This window comes from Echinops telfairi, unplaced genomic scaffold (assembly GCF_000313985.2).
Source record: "Echinops telfairi isolate 266 unplaced genomic scaffold, ASM31398v2 ScPeMD7_4048;HRSCAF=4782, whole genome shotgun sequence".
NCBI lineage: Eukaryota > Metazoa > Chordata > Mammalia > Afrosoricida > Tenrecidae > Echinops > Echinops telfairi.
The window spans coordinates 691,392-712,286 of NW_022107947.1; the positions used below are offsets into that span (position 1 = coordinate 691,392).

General features: G+C 49.4%; 1 protein-coding gene across 1 annotated transcript in view; it reads left to right on the plus strand.

The window, feature by feature from the left end:
• The window catches only part of TLN2 (talin 2), a 351,431-nt gene that overhangs the window by 207,392 nt on the left and 123,144 nt on the right, over window positions 1–20,895 (plus strand). Inside the window, exons 11-20 of the mRNA XM_045294950.1 lie at window positions 770–871; window positions 3,158–3,234; window positions 5,488–5,668; window positions 6,616–6,729; window positions 10,175–10,283; window positions 11,565–11,773; window positions 12,357–12,455; window positions 16,062–16,229; window positions 17,503–17,797; window positions 20,324–20,490. Coding sequence (XP_045150885.1) covers window positions 770–871; window positions 3,158–3,234; window positions 5,488–5,668; window positions 6,616–6,729; window positions 10,175–10,283; window positions 11,565–11,773; window positions 12,357–12,455; window positions 16,062–16,229; window positions 17,503–17,797; window positions 20,324–20,490 — 1,521 coding nt within the window. The remainder of the gene's footprint in view (window positions 1–769; window positions 872–3,157; window positions 3,235–5,487; window positions 5,669–6,615; window positions 6,730–10,174; window positions 10,284–11,564; window positions 11,774–12,356; window positions 12,456–16,061; window positions 16,230–17,502; window positions 17,798–20,323; window positions 20,491–20,895) is intronic.

A 20,895-nucleotide genomic window follows, 5' to 3' on the forward strand; every position in this document is an offset into this window, starting at 1 on the left:
AAGAGAGAGAGATGACGCCAAGCCCTTTGAGTTTGTTTAGCCGCCTCTGTCTGGCGCTCTGAGTTAGTCAGCCTCGCGAGTTAACTAGCAACGAGAGTGAGCCCTGCACCAAGCGACGCGGGCTCGCTTCCTGGCAAAATCCTGCTTTTCTTCTCCCTTTCATGAAGGACTTCGCCCTCTGTCAGCCTTTTGTTTAGTTTCTCTCTCTCTCTCTCTCGTTTTTTTATTGTGGTAAAATGTATCAAATAAAATCATTGACATCTTAACCGTTGAAGTGTGCAATGACTCGGTGGTGTTCGTTGCACTCACAATGAACCCAGATGTGCACTCAGTTACAAGGCACCAGCAGCTCGGTGGCCAAACGACTGGTCCGTCTGCTCCCAGAAAGACAGCCGCTTCGGACACTCGATGGAGCCATTTTGCTCTGCCCTGTTGGGCCACTGAGGGGCAGAATCAGCTGGACAACACACATCAGTGGAATCAAATGCCATGTTCCTTCCCTAGGCAGGCCAAGGAAACACTCCTCATCCAGGGATTCTGATTCTTAGGGATGTCTGAGACACCCCGAGATAGAGCCAGGGCCTTCTTGGGCCCTAGAGACTGGGAAGGCTCCTCTAAGGTGTGCCTAGGGTGTGGCCATTTAGAGCGGGGGAAAGGGTGCATATGCCATCTCGTTTGGGGAACTAGACCCGTAGCTGTAGCCTTTAAAAAGATCGATGTGTCTATATGTCTTTCTAATGCTATTCTACGTTTTATTTTGTTTTTCTAGGATTTTGGAGAGTATCAGGAAAGCTACTATTCAGTACAGACAACTGAGGGGGAGCAAATATCCCAACTGATTGCAGGCTACATCGACATCATCCTCAAAAAGGTATTTCTCGTTGGTTCTGTGTATTAAAGGGCTCAGCTTAGATGCCATAAACACTTTCATATGACGGTGCCAATAGCAACCTTCCTTGAAAGATTTGATTTCGTTTCCTGGGTAACAAAGGTACTTGGGAGTGGCAAGGATATCTAAGTTGGTTACTGCCAGGCAGCGAGCAGGCGCACGTACATGGTCAGTGGGCCTAGCAGACGCCTCGCCGTCCTCCTGTCCAGGGGGCTGTGTCGTGCTCTCGAGCCTTTGTAGCTAACCAGACTGAGTGCCCAGAAAAGGCATCCGTGGTGTTCATGTATTTTCCCACCAAGGGTACCAGAGCGACGTTGTCGGGTAAGTATCGGATTGCTAAATGAAAGGTCTGTGGATCAGGCCTGTCAGTCGTGCCTTGCAAGAAAATTGAAGCTCTCTGCTCCTTTAATGATGTATAAGCCTCAGAATCTACACAGGGTCCCTATGAGTCAGAATGGGCCCACGACAGTGGATTTTTATATGCCATAGTGAGGTGGCCTGGTAGCACAGGGATTCCAGTGCTTGGCTGCTAGCAAAAAGGTTGATGGTTCAAAGCCATCAAATCCACACTTCATGTGGGGGGAGTGTGGTATCCTATGGATTGCTATGGGTCAATACTGACACTTCACAGAAGTGAGTCATAGGCCCTGCTGGAAACACAAGTGCCCGGGGCTTCAAGTCAAAACACACCCCTTAACTAAGATCTACCCCTTAACTATGAAAATGTGCAGCCGCATGTTAACTGTGTAAAACTAGTCTAAGGAGCCCTGCTGCCGCAAACACTGAAATGCTCAACCACTAGCCAAAAGGTGGATTTGAACCCATCTAGTGACTCCACAGGAGAAAGACTGGCTCCCATAAAGACGACACGCAAGAAAACTGGAGGGGGCAGTTCTCCTCTGTCACACGGGGCCCTGTGAGTCAGAACTGATTCGGCCGCACCCAACGACATCAACGCAGTGGCGTGTGCGCAGAGAGAGGAAGAAGGAGAGGGAGGAATCGCGAAGGATGGACAAACTGAAGGATGGACAAACTGGACGGCACCCACAGCGTTCAGCCGTCGTAGCTGTGGCTCTGGCTGCGTGGTGAAGGGGCCACGTGTTCACTGAGGCGATGGCCCACACAGTCCAGGTCCCTTGCTCTTTGCTGTGTCGTGCTTGCTGACCATTTGGTTTCATACAGACGATATTGTAAAGATGTACAGTCCTGACTGGTACTGTTCTTTCTTTATAAGCCAAGCTGTGCTTTAGCAAAAAGGAAGCCTCGGGGAGTAGTTTCAGTCCAGGGTTTATGGAATAGGTCAGGGTGATACCGTCCCAAAAGAAAAAACCGAAAAACAAGGTCATGGCCGTCAAGTTGCTTCTAAAACATACTGAGCCCATGGGACAGAGTAGAACTGCCCCTGCGGGTTTCGAGATAAAACTTTTTACGAGAGTAAAAAAAATCTCCTCTTTCTCCCTCGGCGGCTGATGGTTTCCAAGTGTTGACCTTGAGGTCAGTAGCTCAACTCGTAACCTCCTCTTGGTGGTGTCATAGTTACCCATTGGGTTGCTAACTGCAAGGTCAGCGGTTCAAAATTACCAGCCCCTCCGTTGGAGAAATAAGAGGCTTTTCACCCCTACAGAGTTGCAGTCTCAGAAAACCACAAGGTCGTCCTACTCTGTCCTACATGTGGGGCTGCCATGAGTCAGGGTGGACTCAGTGGCAGTGCGTTGGGTTTCCTTTTTCTTGAGACGGTCTCACCCTGACCTCTTCCATCAACCTTGAACTGAAGCTGCCCCTGGAGGTCACCTTTGTGCGAAGGAACAGCTTGGCTCAGAAGAAAGAATGTCGCTAGTCAGTACTGCCCATCTTTAAATCATTACCTGTGGGAAACCAAATGGTCAACAATTGCTACAGAGCCAAAAAGATATAGGGTAAGGAATTGGGGAAGCCCGATCACTGGACACAGAACACGCAGAGTGGACTGCGTGAGAACGTGAACATGCTATGAACAGGAACCCATGTGCGGGGATTGTGCGGTGGGAGTTTCACTTGCTGTGTCCATTTGAACTGAAAACATAATCAAATATTAATTTTAAAATTTAAATCTGTACCCTAATGAATAGCAAAGGCATCATAGATATTGAGTAATGGGCTTTGGGGGCCCTATCTTTTATGGAGATAGTCAGTTGAAGAGAGGCAGGGTAGACAGGAACATGTTTTTCTCCCTTCGAGTCTATGTCAAGATCTGCTAATGCTCACACTTGTGTCTTGTTTTATCTCCAGAAACAAAGCAAAGATAGATTTGGATTAGAGGGTGATGAGGAGTCTACTATGTTAGAAGAATCTGTCTCCCCCAAAAAGTAAGTATGGTACGAGGACTTCAGAACTGCCCTCTCCCCGTGTGGCCAGGCATCTCCTGCCAATGCGGAGGCCTGTGGATGGGTAGATGAGTCTTGCTACTCATCTTGCCGGTCCCCGGGCCAGCAGCTTCACTGTGTGGGCTGAAAACGATGTGTTCTTTAGCTCCCTTTTTGGAAGCGCCGAGCACCTGTGAGTCCCGTGCTGTATTTCTGATGTAAATCTCATGAACTAGGTTCACTGCCAGGACCTCTTTTACTCTCCGTGCTGCCTTGAGGAAGTTACTTAATCTCTCTGCCCCCGTGATCTCATCTGTAAAATAGGGACAATGATTGTACTTTTGTTTCGATGAATCTAGGTGTTATTCTGATCACTGAGTTACTAAGAAAGCACACTACAAACGTGTGACACATAGTAAATATTTGCTATTATAATCATGGTTGCCGTCATTATTTTACATTGCAGCACAGTCTACATTCAGCCCCACTTTATAAAATGGTGAAACAGATTTGTTGAAGCTTGGCCAAAGATACTGAGTGATACTTCCTGGGAAGCCTGTGTGGGGACCCTCTCCCCTCTCTGTCAGATACTAGAAGAATGCGGCATTTTTTGTTTGTTGATGCTTCACCATGTGGGTCTAATGGGCTGACTTACATGGTCCCAATAAAAACCTCCTGTTGCGAGGAACGGGCCGGAAATAATGATCTCCAACTCCGGGAGAGAGCTGAAGCTTGTCGAAAGAAGTTGGTTGATATATGCACACATGGCAGAGCCTGGACTCAAAGTCTCCGCTTGCATCGTTTCCCGTAGTACACTGCCAGAAATGTATTGAATTGAGAGTCAGCGTCCCTCTAGCCTCGCTAGGCGTCCTACCACTTCCTGTCACAGTTTCTTTACTGCCCTCCTGATGGTGCTTTCTTCTCTGTCCCCGATTCACCTACAAGTCGGAAACACCTGACGTCATGCGTTTCAAGTATTTGCTTCTCATGTCCTTGGCGGGGTTGATACCCCTTAGATGGAAATTGATGAGTGCAGGCTTGCTGGTAGGGTGAGCGGTTCACTCCAGAAGACCCTGCTGGACTTGCACTGCTCATAGCCACCTAAGGGTGTGGTCCGCTGCAGCCCCCTCACAGCTCCTACGACATCATCTTGGGGTTTGTTCGAGGCAGAGAGGGAGAGTACTCCAGTGGATCCCCACCACCTGACCTTCCACTTCTCCCTGTGATGGATGGTTACTGTCAGGAAACTTCCTGTTGGCACCCCAGATTCATGCTCCACAGTGCCATCTCATGCAGACATTGAGGGGTAGCTGCAAAGATATCCACCGCTTGGTGACCTGTCGATTCCCATGGCTCGTGAGCTTCACCGTGAACATTTGGGGGTGATCTATGATGTCTCAAGAACCATGGGGCAGAGACACCCTTCCTGCCCCTTAATGCAGCTGTATACCAACCCCTCCCCTGAAAAAACACACCAGCCCCTTCGACAATCCCTGTGGGTCTGTCATCCACTACTGCAGCAGACATGTGCTCTCAGATCTCATTCTGACCGTCAACTAGCCAGTGTCCTTTGTGTTTACTATGTACTCGAAGAGTAAAGTGAATCATTTTTGGCCAGACGGCCTAGGGACCTTTCCAGACTTGAGCGGAAGTCATTTGGAAGAGGTACCAGTCTGTCATACCCTCAGCGCTCCAGACAATTAAACACTCTCCCTGGTCAATGGCCAGGCCAGCGAAGGGCGTGGGAGATTTTCAGTTCATATCCACATAGTTCCCCTTTCAGATGCAGGATAAATATTTTCTGCCATCCCCAGTACCTGGAGCAGAGGGTGGGACCCAGTAGATAGTTGACTAAATGCTGTTTCTGGTAGGATTTACCAAGGCCGGGTGTACGGATTCAAAACTTAGATTTATACCTGGAGAAGATCATTGTTGTAGAAGGGTAAAGACAGACAGACAGACAGACAGATAGATAGATACTAGGTGGGTCAGTTTTATAATCCCATAAACCTTGCATGGATAAATTAAGAGTGATTATTTTATATTCTATATTGCAGTTAGATTGCTGATTATAAAAGGTTTCATCCCAAGGTTCGTCTACTGAGCATGTTACTGCTACTGCTTCAGGTGTAAGCTCTATTTGTTTGTGCCTCCCTTAAACCGGTCTCCACCGCAGAAAGATGACATTTGCAGCATTGTCATACTACACTCCACGTGGGCGGCTTCTTCACAGTGCTCCAACCCTCTCCCCTGCAGGTCCACCATCTTGCAGCAGCAGTTCAATCGCACCGGGAAGGTGGAGCATGGCTCCGTGGCGCTGCCCGCCGTCATGCGTTCGGGCTCCAGTGGACCCGAGACCTTCAACGTGGGTAGCATGCCCTCCCCGCAGCAGCAGGTCATGGTTGGGCAGATGCACCGAGGCCACATGCCCCCTCTGGTGAGTCACCTTGTACATTCCCCGGGCTTGTCGGTAGCTGCTGGTGTTGTACAGAAAGCAGCCCCAGCCAGGGGGCAGGTTGTATGTGGATCCAGCCTCCCTGGCCCCCAACTGAACCTCGGCCCATTTAGCTGTGCACTGCCAATGCCTTCCTCCCAGAGAGATTCCTTTCTGAGCATGTTCAGAGAGCCAGATCTGGGCTGTGGGCCATCGCTTGCTGACGGCTCAGAACATTATTCGGTACTACAGTCCTTCGAGGTGAGTGTATCAGATGCAGCCTTTGAATCAGTGACTGATCGCTGCACATGAGTCACCTCCCAAAGTGGCTTACTGATGGGAGGGTGAACCCGGCTCCCCTGCCTCTGCAGCCGCAAACTGATGAGCCCGGCCACTCCTCAGAGAGCCTTTGAAATAGACCAAACCGTTACCAATCCAGCCCTCTCGCCAGACATACACTTGACTCCTCTCTGCCCAGCTGTCAGTGCCCCCTGCCCGGCTTCGGGCATCCTGTGCTGCTGGACAGTAACTTGCTGAGAGCTGGAGCGCCTCAGAGCTCAGAAATGATGGAGTCTGACAAAGAATGTTGCCCGCGGCTGAGGGTGGAATCCTTAGGGATGGATCATGAAATGTTTTGGTGTAACGCACCGGGCTTCTTAAGCATGAGATCATTGTCCACCGAAAGGCAAGGCCTCCATCCACTCACTGCCCCGGCAAAGTCTCCCCATTGAGCATGCCTGTCGGCTAATTAATTTAACCTCACTACACTCTCCTGACTCTCTTTCCTCTATTGGTATGCTATTGATAAAGTATGTCTATTTCTGGTCTCCAAGTTCAAATGGGGGAGGGGGGTATTTAAGGTGGCTCTTTAAGCCAGAGTGCAGTCTGGCCGGGTTCTGTGTTGAGGGCATGTCAGTCCTGATCCTGTGGTATGACCTTCTGCTTTGCAGACCTCGGCCCAGCAGGCCCTCATGGGGACCATCAACACGAGCATGCACGCTGTCCAGCAGGCCCAGGACGACCTCGGCAAGGTCGACTCACTGCCCCCGCTCGGCCAGGATATGGTAAAGACCGTCTGCAGTTTTCACTCCGGCATGAAACCCAGCAGGACCCAGGTGTATGCCCTTTGGAAATGAGAGAGAGAGAGAATCTAGATTACAACCAGAGAAAGAGAGAATTGTCAATGAGACTGGCAGACTGTAATACTGCTATCTCCTGCTCCGGGACTGTATAGTCTAGCTGCACTGCCCACTGGCTCTGTGAACGTGGGCCCCCTAACCTGCAACGACCCCACTTCCTTATCTTCTATAGACCAGTTCAATGAACCTCTTTTGCTGCCTAGGGCTATTTGGATATTTATAACATTATTCTTGGGCCATTACAAATGTGTCAACTTAAAAATTAGTCTGCAATACTTGGTCAAACATTGAATTAATTAACACACACCTCTAATGTGATGGCCAAAATGACTTTGTGAGGTGTGTGGGATTAGCTGGTATTGATGATTTCTTAGCACACAGTGTCTGGCACAGAGTGAAAAATGAGGAACCAGACTCACGCTCTGGCGTCTGTTTGGACTCATCGTGACCGGATAGGACAGGCTGGAACTGGCCCTGTGGATTTCCGAGACTAAGTCTTTATGGGAGGAGAAAGCCTCATCCTTCTCCCGAGGAGTGGCTGGTGCTTTCGAACTGCTGACCTTATGATTAGCGGCCCAAGGCGTAACCACTGTGCTACCTGGGATCCTTGGCACATAGTAAGAGTACCTGTGGTTGCTACTCGTGGTTCTTGCACTGCGGTGGGCATCAGAATCCCTTGGAGGGCTTATTTAAAGATTGCTGGGGCCCATTCCGAGTTTTTTCAGACTCGCTAGGTATGGAGGAGGCCTGAGAATTTGCATTTCTATCAAATTCTCAGGTGCTGTTGCTGCTACTTGTCAGAGGACCACACCCTTGAGACCCATAGGCTTAACCTTCCTGAAGTTTTCTTCCTTTTAAAAAAAATCATTTTATTGGGGGCTCTTACAGCTCTTATCACAATACACCCATCCATCCTTTGTGTCGAGCATATTTGTACATTTGTTGCCCTCATCACTTTTGAAACACTTTCTTTCTACTTGAGCCCTTGTATCAGCTCCTCATTTTTTCCCTCCCTCCCCCACCTTCCCTCCGTCATGACCCTTGATAATTTATAAATTATTATTTTTCATGTCTTTCACCAACTGCTGTCTCCCTTTACCCACTTTTCTTTTGTCCATCCCCCAGGAAGGGACTTATATGTCAATCATTGTGACCGGTTCCCCCTTTCTCCTCCCACACCTTCCCCTCCTGGTATCTCTACTCTCATTATTGGTCCTGGGGGGTTTAACTGTCCTGGATTCCCTGTGTTGTGAGCTCTTATCTGTACTAGTGTACGTACTCTGATCTAGCTGGATTTGTAAGGTATTATTGGGGTCATGATAGTTGGGGGAAGGAGCATTAAAGAACTAGAGGAATGTTGTATAATGATACTATACTGCACCCTGACTGGCTCATCTCTTCCTTGTGACCCTTCTGTATGGGCATGTCCAATTCTTACTGAAGTTTGTAGCAGGACAATCAGTAGGGAGGTCCCTTGTAGCTGCTGCTTTAGGGAATCACCTTAGCCCTGCACTATGTAAATTGTGATCCATGGGCCTGGTATTCTGCATTTTAGTAAGGTGCATTCAAGTTTGAGCAGCATCAGCTACCACGTCATGCGGAACTGGGCTTTGCACATTCAACTCACCTCCGTAGTCTATTTTTAAAGTCCAGGGCCAATGTCAGACAAAACTCCAGGTGCTTCCAAGAAGTAGCCAGCCTGGATCACCACTGCTGTGCTGCAAGTCTGACCTGTGCCGTCTCCAGGCGAGAATCAGTGGGCCTTTGTATCCCGTTTTTTTTTAAATGGTTATCTCGGCATATAATTCACATATACCATTCAGTAGTTCACTCATATGAAGAAGATTTGTATGATTTATGCACACAATCCATTTTAGAACATGTTCTTCTTTCTATACTCCTGGTAGTTAGCATTTCCCCCCAACCTCCCCTCCCATACCCCCAAGAAACCATTGGTTCAGTTACTGTCTCTATAGGCTTTCACATACAGAAAAATATGCAAAAATCAAAACAAACCTAAAAACCATAACAAAGTAAAACCAAGAAAAATGTCAATCGCAGAGATCATAAGAAATTAGGACCAATTTAAAATGGGTCAAGAGGAGATCCAATAATAAAGTGCTAAATGTTAACCTAACTGCATCTGCAGGGATCCACTCTCCAGTGCACTCTCCTGACAGCAAGGGTGTTCACCTCCCTGGTCTCTGGATTCCCTGGAGGCTTCATCCGTGTGCATATCCCCTTCACTTTGAGGTTTGCTCTTTTAACAGAAACAACTTTAAGATGGGACAAAAGTGTAGCCCCATCTTGCCTGCCCGCCGGGATAACTGCCCTCCACATTCTCCCTCAAGGCCTGGGCTCCCCTTTGTGTGCCTCTGTGCATGCGCAGGGCTGCTGCGCCCTCCCCCCCCCCCATGCTGTTTCTCTCCAGTGTGGAAATCATGAACCATCACACACAGGTGGGAAAGTCTGTGGCCCACTCCTGTATCTGGCACAATTAGGAAATGGAGTTTTGACCTATTTGAATTTAATGTCCCTGAAAGTCTAAAGAATTTCCAAAGAAAGTCCAAAGTCCAAACGAACATCCTAAGCCCACCATAGCATTTAGGGGGATGTTTTTGGGAAGCATCAGCACCTTCAACCTCTGCAGGGCATCGTTATCAATGTAAATGAAGGTAACGTGCCGAAATGCCGGGAATTAGAGAATGTGCTCATAATGAGTTCCAGTGACATCGAGTATGAAGAGCTAGAAAGGTTTTTAAAAGATCATTGAGCTCCTACACTACTAGAAAATGAAGGCACGGGACGTGGGCCTGACCACCCATGGTCGTGTTCCTTGCTAGTGGTAGAGTTGGATCCGGACTGGGGTCTTGACAGCCCCTCGAAGCTCTGCCCGGAGAGGCTCTACGTCTACCAGCGTGGCCCTTTAACCCTCTGGATGTGATTCGTGTCGGGAACAGGAGATACTGCCTGTGTGGACAGAGAACGCCTGTTAGCGTCCCCAGCCTAACAGAAAGTGGGTGAAAGTTAGCCGCCCCCAATAGCATTGATGTGCTAGTAAAATTAGACCTTAATTCTTCTCCCTCATTTTCAGATGAATTGATCTATACAAAGCCACAAAGAATTGTTCTCCATAAGATCTCAAAAACAGAAGTGGGGGAGTAGTCACTATAAGAAATTGAAAATTGATGTGCCATTCAGCTGCAATGAATAAGCGGAAAGAGACCTACATTGTTTAAGGCAACAGCGTGACCCTGCTAGTTGCTGACCCAGGATGAAATTGTAGCCTTTATCATGTGGTGGCAAGGCTCCCCTGGTTTCCTGCGTAACTCTGTCCAGTGATTGTGTCATGCAATTGTCTGTTTTGCAGGCATCTAGAGTGTGGGTTCAGAACAAAGTCGACGAATCCAAACATGAGATCCACTCTCAGGTCGACGCCATCACAGCGGGAACAGCGTCAGTTGTTAACCTCACAGCCGGTAAGTCTCTGGGTAAAGATTTGTGATGGCTTTCTTGTGCTTTTGTCCAAAAAAAAAAAAAAATCAAAAACACCTTACTCATTGATTGAAACAACAGATTTTCATATTATGAGAGTCCAGGCTATTTTTAGGAACTTGGAGTGTGTTGGGCAGTTTCTCCCACTGACCCAAGAGACGTGTGGGGGGAATTGCATTCTTCCTGGTGTATGTCATGCATCGTCGTTGCTGAGTCCTTCTCGTTGTTCGTTAACATGCTGGGAAGCCTTCAAAGCGCAGCCAGTCAGTCTGCGTTCTGCCTTCTGGGAACGGAAGTCTGCCTTCTTAGGAGGAGATCGATGTCTCCGTCCAGCCTTGTGTCAGCACGTGGAAGCAGGGGACTACTTTTACTTCCTCCTGCAGCATTTCCTCCCTGACCTTCCTGTGCTCCTGATAGGGGCCTAAAGAAGAGGGCTGGGAGGTGCTGACACTTCCTCTGGAAAGTCAAAGTGCTGGTCTCAGTGGCCCAGTGCTGCTGTCCCAGAAAGTCTATAGGCGGGTGCCTCTAAAGAACAAGAATTTCTTTCCAAACATCCCGGAGGCTGAAAGCTCACACTGTGGGCCCAGCCCCGCGCACGCCTTCTTTGTCGGCCTTCTTGAGCATCCATCCGTCCGTCCGTCCGTCTTTCCGTCCGTCCGCCCGTCCGCGGTGCTTGATGATGTTCACATGGCACCTGTCCTCCCGAGTCAGGGCTTCCATCCCCCCGTCTGTGCCGCTGTTTGCCTAACTCGGGAGGGATTCGGTGTGGGATCCACTCTACACTAGTTTGACCTCAGCTCGTTAATCTGATATGTTGCATTAGACTGCATCATGGAAGGCCATTACATTACAACCATAGGGACAGGAGTCAGGATTCCAACACGTATTTGAGGGGCTCTATTGAATCCATAAGGGGGTGCTCATGTGCAATGTTTCGATACATGAGGTTTCAAGGTGAGAAGGTTTTCTGAAGGGTAGCACCCAGGAGGCCCTATGGATCACAGCAGTCAGGTCAGTTATGATTGGGGTTGCCTTGAGTCCAGTCAACTCAGTGGCCGTTAACACCACCACTGCTGCCACCACTTTCCCCCTGGAAGCTGGAGCTGGCCATCTCGCTGTGCTCCTGAAGGATGGTGAGTGGAAAGTGGTGGTCAGTGTGGGGTTTTGGAAACTCTCACTAGTACCACTTACATCCTTCCCACTGGGGCCTTCTTAGCTCTCACTGCTGCAGCACACTGGACGGTGACAATCCTCCTCTCTCCCAGGTGACCCGGCGGACACCGACTACACCGCAGTGGGATGTGCAATCACGACAATTTCTTCCAACCTGACGGAGATGTCCAAGGGCGTGAAGCTGCTGGCAGCCCTCATGGATGATGAGGTGGGCAGCGGGGAGGACTTGCTGAGAGCTGCCAGGACCCTCGCTGGGGCAGTGTCGGACTTGCTGAAAGCTGTACAGCCGACTTCTGGAGAGGTGAGCTCTTGGGGCAAGCAGTCACTCAGGTTCTGTGGGAACCAGTGCGTGCTCGGGGTACCGTGAGGCTCTTGTTTCCTGAGCTGGCCCTCCATCCTCTTGGGGCCTGTTACTGGTAATCCAGAAGCGTGGAATTGTGGGTCTTGATACAGAAGCTACTGCAGAGTCCTGGGGAGTGGTTGTGGTCCTCCTATGAACCTCCACACCCAAGGACACTTACATGCAGGCAGCTCCAGAAATGAATACGCATGACTTATGCGTGTTTAGTAGGGACATGTATTTGAACCCTGATTTTTGTTAAGATAATAATAATCACATCATCTCGGTGGAACTAACCTCATCATTGCAACATTTTAAATCTGCCCACCTATTCCTGGCTTCTGAGCATTGGGTGCTGCCTTATGCAGCTTCCACAAGGACATGCATGTGTCCTTTCTGGCCGACAGTGTAAGACCACCCCACTGAGGCCCAGGAGGAACTGATCCTGCGGGATTCTCCTTTCTGCATTGCAATGTCTGATGCGATCTCGTGGGGAGGGGGGGATGCATTTCCTTTCCAACCAAAGTGTGTTCTTTGCTCGCAGCCTCGGCAGACAGTGCTGACTGCCGCTGGAAGTATCGGACAAGCCAGTGGAGATCTTCTGAGACAGATTGGAGAACATGAGACGGATGAACGATTCCAAGTGAGATATTTGCTTACATACTGTAAGATACAGGACTGAGGCGCTGTGTGTCTCAGACCAGGGTGGAGACACCTTACAGGCAGTGTCTGAGTTGAGAACAGGTGACTATGGACCACTCCTACTTGCTCTCCAAGGTAGGGCTTCCAACCAGTCCTGTCATTGCAGGAATCCAAACAGGAACAGACCGGAATTTTTACAATGTGGCTGCCCCATCATCCTAACTGGAGCAGGGTAAACTATGGGCCGAGGTCTCATTGTAGGACAAGTCTTAGAAGAGGCAGAGTGAGCCCTTCCAGGACGCTGGAGCGTAAAATTAGATTATAGACTGAACTCTGGATGGTGGCACCCATTCAAATTTTACCACCAACTTTGAAGGGGGCACGGCCATCCTTGAATGGGGGGCCACCGTCGTGAAGCCCTGCTTGAACGTCACATAAACGTGTCCTTGTTTTGAAATGGTCGAAATCGCCTTCATGTGCTTTCCACGCGGCGGCGTTTAAACGATTGGCAAGCCCTGCCCTTTCCCTTGCCCTGAAGCCAGGCTAAAGAAGAGCGGAATGTACCCGTCAGCGACTTACAGATTCTTGAAGGCCCGGCACCGGCTCTTGTTCGTGACCCAGAAAAGCAAATGAGACCCTCCCTGAGCCATCACAAATGCGATGGCAACATACTGTCTTTGGCATGAGCTCCATTGTGTTTTTAGAATAGAAAAGCCCTACGGACCCCCAATAAAATGATTTAATTAAAACCAATAGGAAAGCCCACTCTAGGACATTGTGCAGTACCACAGAAATACACTAATTAGTTCTTCCCTTGTCAACATTCTGGTCATGCTTCAAACGCCGTTGTGGAGAGGTTGGTGTCATGGGCCCCCTGTGTCTCCCACTCTTCTTTTACTGTGATCAGTTTCCTAACCAAGCTTGTTTATTGAGGAGTGGTTTTTAGTTGCTTCACTCTTGAATCCAGGTGTTAGGGGGAAAGTATGGACACACGTAATGTAGGCTTCTCTTCGTTTTCAGAGGGGGCTCTGTGTCCCACCCCAAACCACGAGTTTGGAGGAGAGACTTTTTGTGACCTTTCTTTTTCAATATTGTCTGTCGTCTGGTGAGCAGCCGGCTCGGTGTACTGCTCATGTCACCTCTGCAGCTCAGACAAGCACGTAGCCTGGTCTGCCTCCCTCCGGCCCCCAGACACCAGAGATGGGCTGCCGGGCTTCCTGCGGGGGAGCAGCCCGAGATGGGCGTCTCTTCTACTTATGAGCAGGGGTCCTTCCCTCTCCGCTTCCTCCTCTCGTGTCTTCATTTTACCTCCTAATTAAAACATCACAGCTTAGCCCCGAATACCCCTGGGTGATGGTTTGTTGGTTTGTTTGTTTCCCCAAATAACCCAATGCCAAGTTTTCGGATCAAGAACTCTGCCGACCTTGATTAGCCTTGCCTTTTTGCGTGAGAGCAGGGATCTCCCAAGCAGTTGGCTAGATTTGAGACTGAGCTACTGGTCAGTAGGCTTCCCTGTCTTACGGTCACTCACTCACTTTCCTGAAAACCATGATCGCTGCCCCCTAAGTGTTAAGAGGGAAGTCACAATTCTGGCTTACGAGAGCTCATGCATTCTTGTGGTTCCTGAAGCGCTTGGTTTTGACGGCGTTTGGCAGGTTATTTTCCGTGAGATGAATGCTGACTGCTTCCTCGCGTTTCTTTCAGCTGAACACACGGAGCAGGGTGCTTCTGGGTGGTGGTCCTGTGCAGGCGATGTTCACCTAGAAGGGCCTGACTTCAATGTTTTCCCTGTCTGGAAGGTTTTGCTTTCTGTCAGGTGCTAATGCCAGCTTCTCCCCCTGTGGGTAGCCCCTGGCTTGCTGACTTTGGATTTCTTGCTCTCTACTTTTCTGATTTTGACATCCGATCTCGGAGCTTTTCCTGGGTTCTCAAGGGACTGCATGGCCCACAGTATGCAGATTGACTTGGCCTTGGCTGTGACCTCGTGGCCTGTGAAAGGCCTTGTCTGCAGCTGAAGTTGCACTGTCACGTTCTTGTTTTAACTGCATGCTTGGGCTTGCTTTGTTTGGGTTGTTGTTTTCCAAAATCAATCAATAGCCACAAGATTTCTTGAAACGCTGCCAACAAAACACTGTTATCACAATCTTGACTCAATTCTGGAACTCACTTTGAAAAGTTATTTTTTGAAATGTGTTTTCACTGGACCTTGAGCAAGGTGTCCAAGAACTACAGACCGTGTTGGAAGCTGTCCCTAAGAGCTATGTGCTAGCCAAGGGCCCGGCAAATCCCAAAGCAACTTCAAGCTTCAACACTGCACACTTGGAGTGCTCCTTGAATATTGAGCAGAGCATCAGAGACTCTAGAAAAGGCTTGATCTAGGCTATACCTTTAGCACGGTTTGGTTTTTTGTCGATTTTAAAACCAGCTGACACGGTCGAATCATAGGTGTTTTGGGGTTTTTTTGTCTAGATATGCGTAATCTTTGCTCTGTGGGAAACTACTCAGCCTTAGCACTCTTTCCAATAGGCCATTCTCATAAAACATCTTGTTGTAAAGGCTCTGTGGGTGTCCTTTGCATTTCGAATCAAAAGTGCTTTTTATTATCTGATGGATTAAGACTGCATTTTCCATGGGGGAGAAAGCCTTAACATGTCTGCACAAAATAAAAATGACTCATGTTCATGTGTGTGTATGTGTGTGTGTGAGAAGACATTTCCAAACCAAATAAATGACATTCAATATTAAAAGCAAGGAGGTAAATTGAATGTGACAGCAGTTACCCTTCAGATTAAGCGCACGGGGGACAAACTTGGTTGGCTGGATAAAGGGCCTATCAGCCTGCTTAGAGCTGCTTTTCCAGTGAATGGAAACATGCACTTAACTGTAAGGGGCCAGAGCGCCTCGCATCTTCAGTCGGGTCTTGTGCAGTTGGTTTCTTTACATAGTCTCTTTGCCGCTGTCCATAGTTGAAACCCTGTCCAGCAGGCTCGAGAATGCTGAGCTTCCTGTACGTTCAGAGCTCCTTGGCTCTTGAGCTGTTGAGGTGCGTCATGTGTGCGTGCATGTCCAACATTGCCCTCTGGAGGCAGAGACGTGGGTGAATTTCTGAGGATAACTTAAATCCCGAGTTAGAAGAGATGACTTTTCAAATGACAGTGGGCCATGACAACTGGCGGCCTTCTCATTGCAGATATTTGTCGCACCTGGGTAGATCGTCAAGTGTCTCCTGGTTCACCACATCAATATGTAGCCAAGAGATGTGGCAAAGATTCCTAGTGTCAGAGAAGGGCATGGGTGTGGATTAGTGGTTAAAGCTAATTAACCGGTGTCGGGTGCAAAGCTTCGCTTTACTCAGTGGCGTGTAAGAGGCAATGTTATTGGGATGCAAATCTCTTTGCTTCATCACTTGTGACGAGGAATTGACGTTTAAGGGAAATAAGTGGGGAAATAGCATTCTACAGTGCTCGAGGGAAAAAGATCAAATAGAAAAAAAATGTTTTTTCATGTTTCGGTAGAAGCCACTTTTTAATGCTCAGTCAACCACTTTTTAATGGTCGATGGGGGGTGGGGCAGAACCAGCGAATACATTTTGGTTTCCTTCTTTCAGGATGTTTTAATGAGTTTGGCCAAAGCTGTTGCCAATGCTGCTGCCATGTTGGTACTAAAGGCGAAGAACGTTGCCCAGGTGGCTGAGGATACCGTCCTGCAGAACAGGGTAATTGCTGCCGCCACCCAGTGTGCCCTCTCCACCTCCCAGCTGGTGGCATGTGCTAAGGTAAGCCTGCTGGCACCCCCTACCCTCCACAAAGCATCACGTCACCTGTTCTTCTTGCCTGCCTCTAGTCCCTGGGGTGGCTCAGAGACAGACATTGTTAAGTTGTTCAAGGCTGAGTGCGTGCTTCAAGTGTCTTCTTAGAGATAACGTGGTGGGGTTTTAGCCTAAACTGGCCAATTCCGCTTTTATCATTGTTCTTTACGCAAGTCCTCAGGCAGCTGGTGCTTTTTCTGCATCTTATCTATGGAAATCTCCATGCCTCCCCTCTGGACATCTCAGTACGTCTGATTTATACGTGCACACAAAGGGTGCTTGCGCTGAGAAGTGCAGTGTTATAGACAGGCTCAGAAATGATCCTCAGAATACCCAGGAACCTTCTCTAACGTGCAGTGTCAGAGTAAGGATATTCAGGTAGCTGATTAGAATGTGAACGCCCATTAAGTCTTCCCAGCATGCCCTCAAATGGAGCCCTCTCGTCCTCAGTTTATCCATGAGAACACTGATGTCCTCACATGGTAGCTAAATAGCTTGAGGCCACACAGGTTAAAATGGCAGGCTCGGGCTTGTGACTCAGGCATGTCTGGCTCCAGATCCCTTTCTGTTCCGACCTCCCCTACTGTCTCTAAAACACTGTATCAAGCAATGGGGGGTGGGGGGGGACACGTTCCTGGACTTGGGGATGCAGCATGTTCTTCAGACCTGTGAACTGGCAGCTCGCGGCCTTTTACATTGTGTGGCAGGGTTTGCACCATTACTGGGGCTGTCTGGTGTGGACCCCTTCTTTCGTCAGTGTCCCCTGATGGCTTGTTAGCGTCTCTTGGGGCCGAGTTCCAAGTATCTTTGGAAATAAACAAATACACTTTCCGTATGTGTTTTGCTCAGCCCAGTGCAGAACGAGCAGACATTTCTCTCCCTAGAAATAGCAATATTGATTGCCACGTATGAGAGGTCTCCAGAAAGTTCAAGGGAAAACTGCTGTCTTTGAATTCCATGTTTCCAGAAACTTCCTGAACCCTTCTTCAAACACGCACATGCACACACACACTGTGAAGCCCATTCAGATCTATACTAAGGAAGTGTATGGAGTAGGAACCCCTCTCAGATAGATGCTAATGGCGTGGGAGCTGCCTTCACAGTGGTTTAGTTTCGTCTCTGGCTCTGTATGTAAGGGATGAGGCTCAAGCCATGATGGGAACTCAGTGGAGATCCTAATGGACGCCGTGTGTCAGGGGTCAGCCCGCAGGGCCCCAAGCCTGCTCTTGTCTCCCTGCAGGTGGTGAGCCCCACCATCAGCTCCCCCGTGTGCCAGGAGCAGCTGATTGAGGCGGGCAAGCTTGTGGACCGCTCGGTGGAGAACTGCGTGCGCGCGTGCCAGGCGGCCACCAACGACAGCGAACTCCTGAAGCAGGTCAGCGCGGCGGCCAGCGTGGTCAGTCAGGCCCTGCACGACCTCCTGCAGCACGTGCGGCAGTTTGCCAGCCGAGGCGAGCCCATCGGCCGCTACGACCAGGCCACCGACACCATCATGTGTGTCACCGAGAGCATCTTCAGCTCCATGGGCGATGCTGGTGAGGGCTGGGCTGTGTGTCGTCTCTGGGGGGCTCCCTGCGGGAGGCCGGGCGTTTCAGCTCCATGGACGATGCTGGTGAGGGCTGGGCTGTGTGTCGTCTCTGGGGGGCTCCCTGCGGGAGGCCGGGCGTGGGGGTGAAGGTTGCCGGGAGAGGAGCCAAGTGCAAGGGCACTTGTTCCTCCGCCTCATCAGAAGCTTCCTCCCAGAGGAAGACTGCGGATGGCACTTGCTTAGCAATACGTGGAGACCTAACGAAGATAAGGCTGCACTTGGGTTTGTGATGGAGAATTGCACTGAATACTTTGTCAGTCTACACACTGAGGCCCGATCTGCCCACACCCAGCCCATCATTAAAGGGAAACAGGAAACAACGACTTTGCTATTGAGTCCGCTTGAGCAGGAGAGCAGAACTGGACTGTGCTGGGTGTCCCATAGCTGACCTCAAACGTAGACCTCCAGGTCTTTCTTTTGAGGTACCTCAGGATGGACTTGAACCTTCAGCCTTAGGGTTAGTAGCCCAGCTCTTTAACTGTTTGCATCCCCCAGGGACTCCCATCTGTCCCTCAAAATCTCACTACCATCCAGCCAGTATCGGCTCATAGTGACCCTAGAGGACAGGGTAGAACTGCCCCTGCTGGTTTTAGAGACTGTAGCTCTTTATCTTGTCTTTCTCCCGAGGAGCGGTGGGTGGTTTCGAACTGCCGCTCCTGCGGTTAGCTGCCCCGCTCGTAACCGCTCCACCACCACCACTCCTCAAGCTATCACTGCCCAATCTAGATTTCTCTCTCTAGAAAGCTTTGTATTCGGTCAAACAGATTTGCACTCCTCTCAACGTAAAGACTGACAGTTCAAGACCACCCCATGAGTCATACAAGCACGGCTGGTGGTCTGCTACCGAAAAGATGGGAGCCAGGAAACCCAGCGTGGAGCCCACTCTCACACATGGAATCACTGTCAGTCGGGATCAACTCGACACAAAACAGCAGCGCTTACCTCGCATTCAGAACCCGCTTACAGAAAATGCCTCATCATACATTCTGAATCATGAGCATAGAAATCAATTACTTCTAAATTTTGAACTAGATTATACCACTTAAGCAAAATCCACCCTGTTGATGCCATTTGGCCCTGGTAAATGGGAAACACAGACCCTAGTTGCATGCTTAAATGTGGAGGTGGTCTTTTTCAGAAAGTCATTGTCGTGCTATTCCAAATCCCCTTCAAACGGTTTAAGAAGCTAGGAACTCTCAAACATTCTTGTTGTCGTTGTTCATTGGCTTTTTTTTTCCTTTCCTGAAACAAAACTGATTTTTGAAAGGAGTTTAGCTGTACAAAGAGGTTTCCGATAATAACGAATTGTTGTATCCCCTTCCATAGCTGTCCCCATTTTCAACCTCTTTCCTAACCATGGAACAAGCCCCGGCTAGAGATGAGCTTGGTATCCCTATGAAGGAGGCTGCAGACATGATTCAGCTAGCACCAGTCTCTGCTGCTGGCCTCTAGTGTTCCAGCATCCCAGCTGAGAGACCACGTTGCCTTCAGACATTATGTTTTTGTTGGAAAAACTTTCCCCTCCCCTGATGTTACAGTCCTTTCGCATTCTTCCCCAGTGGCTTTTCGGAGCAGAAGAAATCCTTCCAGGTGGATAGCTTTATGTTTATTGTGGACTGTTAATACCTCTCGCTCTTCCAAAAGAGAAGCCGGAACAGAGTTAAGTGAAATTGCAGATAGACTAAAGCCCAGACAATGTGCAATGTAAGGTGAGCTTCAGTACTGGGGGGACCAGGGGGAGCCCAGAGAAAACGATGGGGCGAGCCCTCAGCCCGGGGAAAGCGCCCCAGTTAAGCACAAAACCCGGGTCTCTGCTTCCCGTTCACCAGAGCCAAATAGCACAGGCAGCGTGGATTTGACTTACGTGGTGTAATCTAACTCAACATTTAAAAGTAATTGTTTTCTGTGCTCATTCATCAGAACTTCTGAGGTGTTTTCTCTGAGTGGGATCTTAGCAGGAGGTAAACGCTCTTTTAAATATCGTATTTATTGAAAGCCAGTTCCTGTTTTCATCTTCCTAAGAACCCCTCTGTGGCTGTTGGTGCGCTTCAGCAGCTGCTGACTCGGGACGTCGCTGTCGGTCAGGGTAGAAGTGCCCTGGGGGTTTCTGTGGCCAGTCTGTACAGAAGCAGACCACCATGCTGGGGGTTCAAGTGACAGGCCTTTTGGCTCACAGTTGAGCTCTTACCCATTGTGCCACCAGGGCTCCTGGCTCTTTGATGACTTGTGCTCTGTTTGTCCCACGTGCTCATGAATTCAGCTTTGCTATGTTTGGGGTGTGCAATCCTGGTTTCCACAAAGAGCACCTTCAGCGCTGGGTCAAATTGGAGTGCCATGTTGCGAATAAGAGGCTGGAGATGAGGCTCGGTTCTCATCAGCCAGCTTGCCAGAGGAGGTGTGACGAGAGCACGTGGTTCGGTTTTAACTGAACGTTGTGAAGCTGGGAAACAGTGCCCTCTGTCCCGTCGTCTAGGTGAGATGGTGCGTCAGGCCCGAGTCCTGGCCCAAGCCACCTCAGACCTGGTCAATGCCATGAGGTCCGACGCGGAAGCTGAAATCGACATGGAGAACTCCAAGAAGCTTCTGGCAGCAGCAAAGCTCCTGGCTGACTCTACTGCTCGCATGGTGGAAGCCGCAAAGGTATTGCCTTAGTTTGAAAGAAAAGTGTCCTTAAGACGTAGGATTGGGAAGGTCCCGACAGGTTAGAGCATGACCTGCCAGGTGTGTACTTGGATTGTTTAACATCTCTACAACTCTGTAAGTTTGGTCAGGTGGGAGGAAGATCGGTGAGCTTCTGAATGAAATGATTTGTCAAGAGTGGTGCTGACTCCGCTGTAGACCACAAGCGCCCTGCTCAGCAAGAGCTCGTTTCTGCTGGGGCTTCGCCATTAGCTGAGTTGAAAACGATGATTCATTTGAACTCAAGGTTTTCAACAGTGCGATTGCCTGTGCCTGTTTTCTTCCTGCACCCTCAGTGCTGCTGTGCCCTCCATTTGACTCCCCAGCTATCAAGATTTTATATAATACAGTGTTTCCACTGCTGTT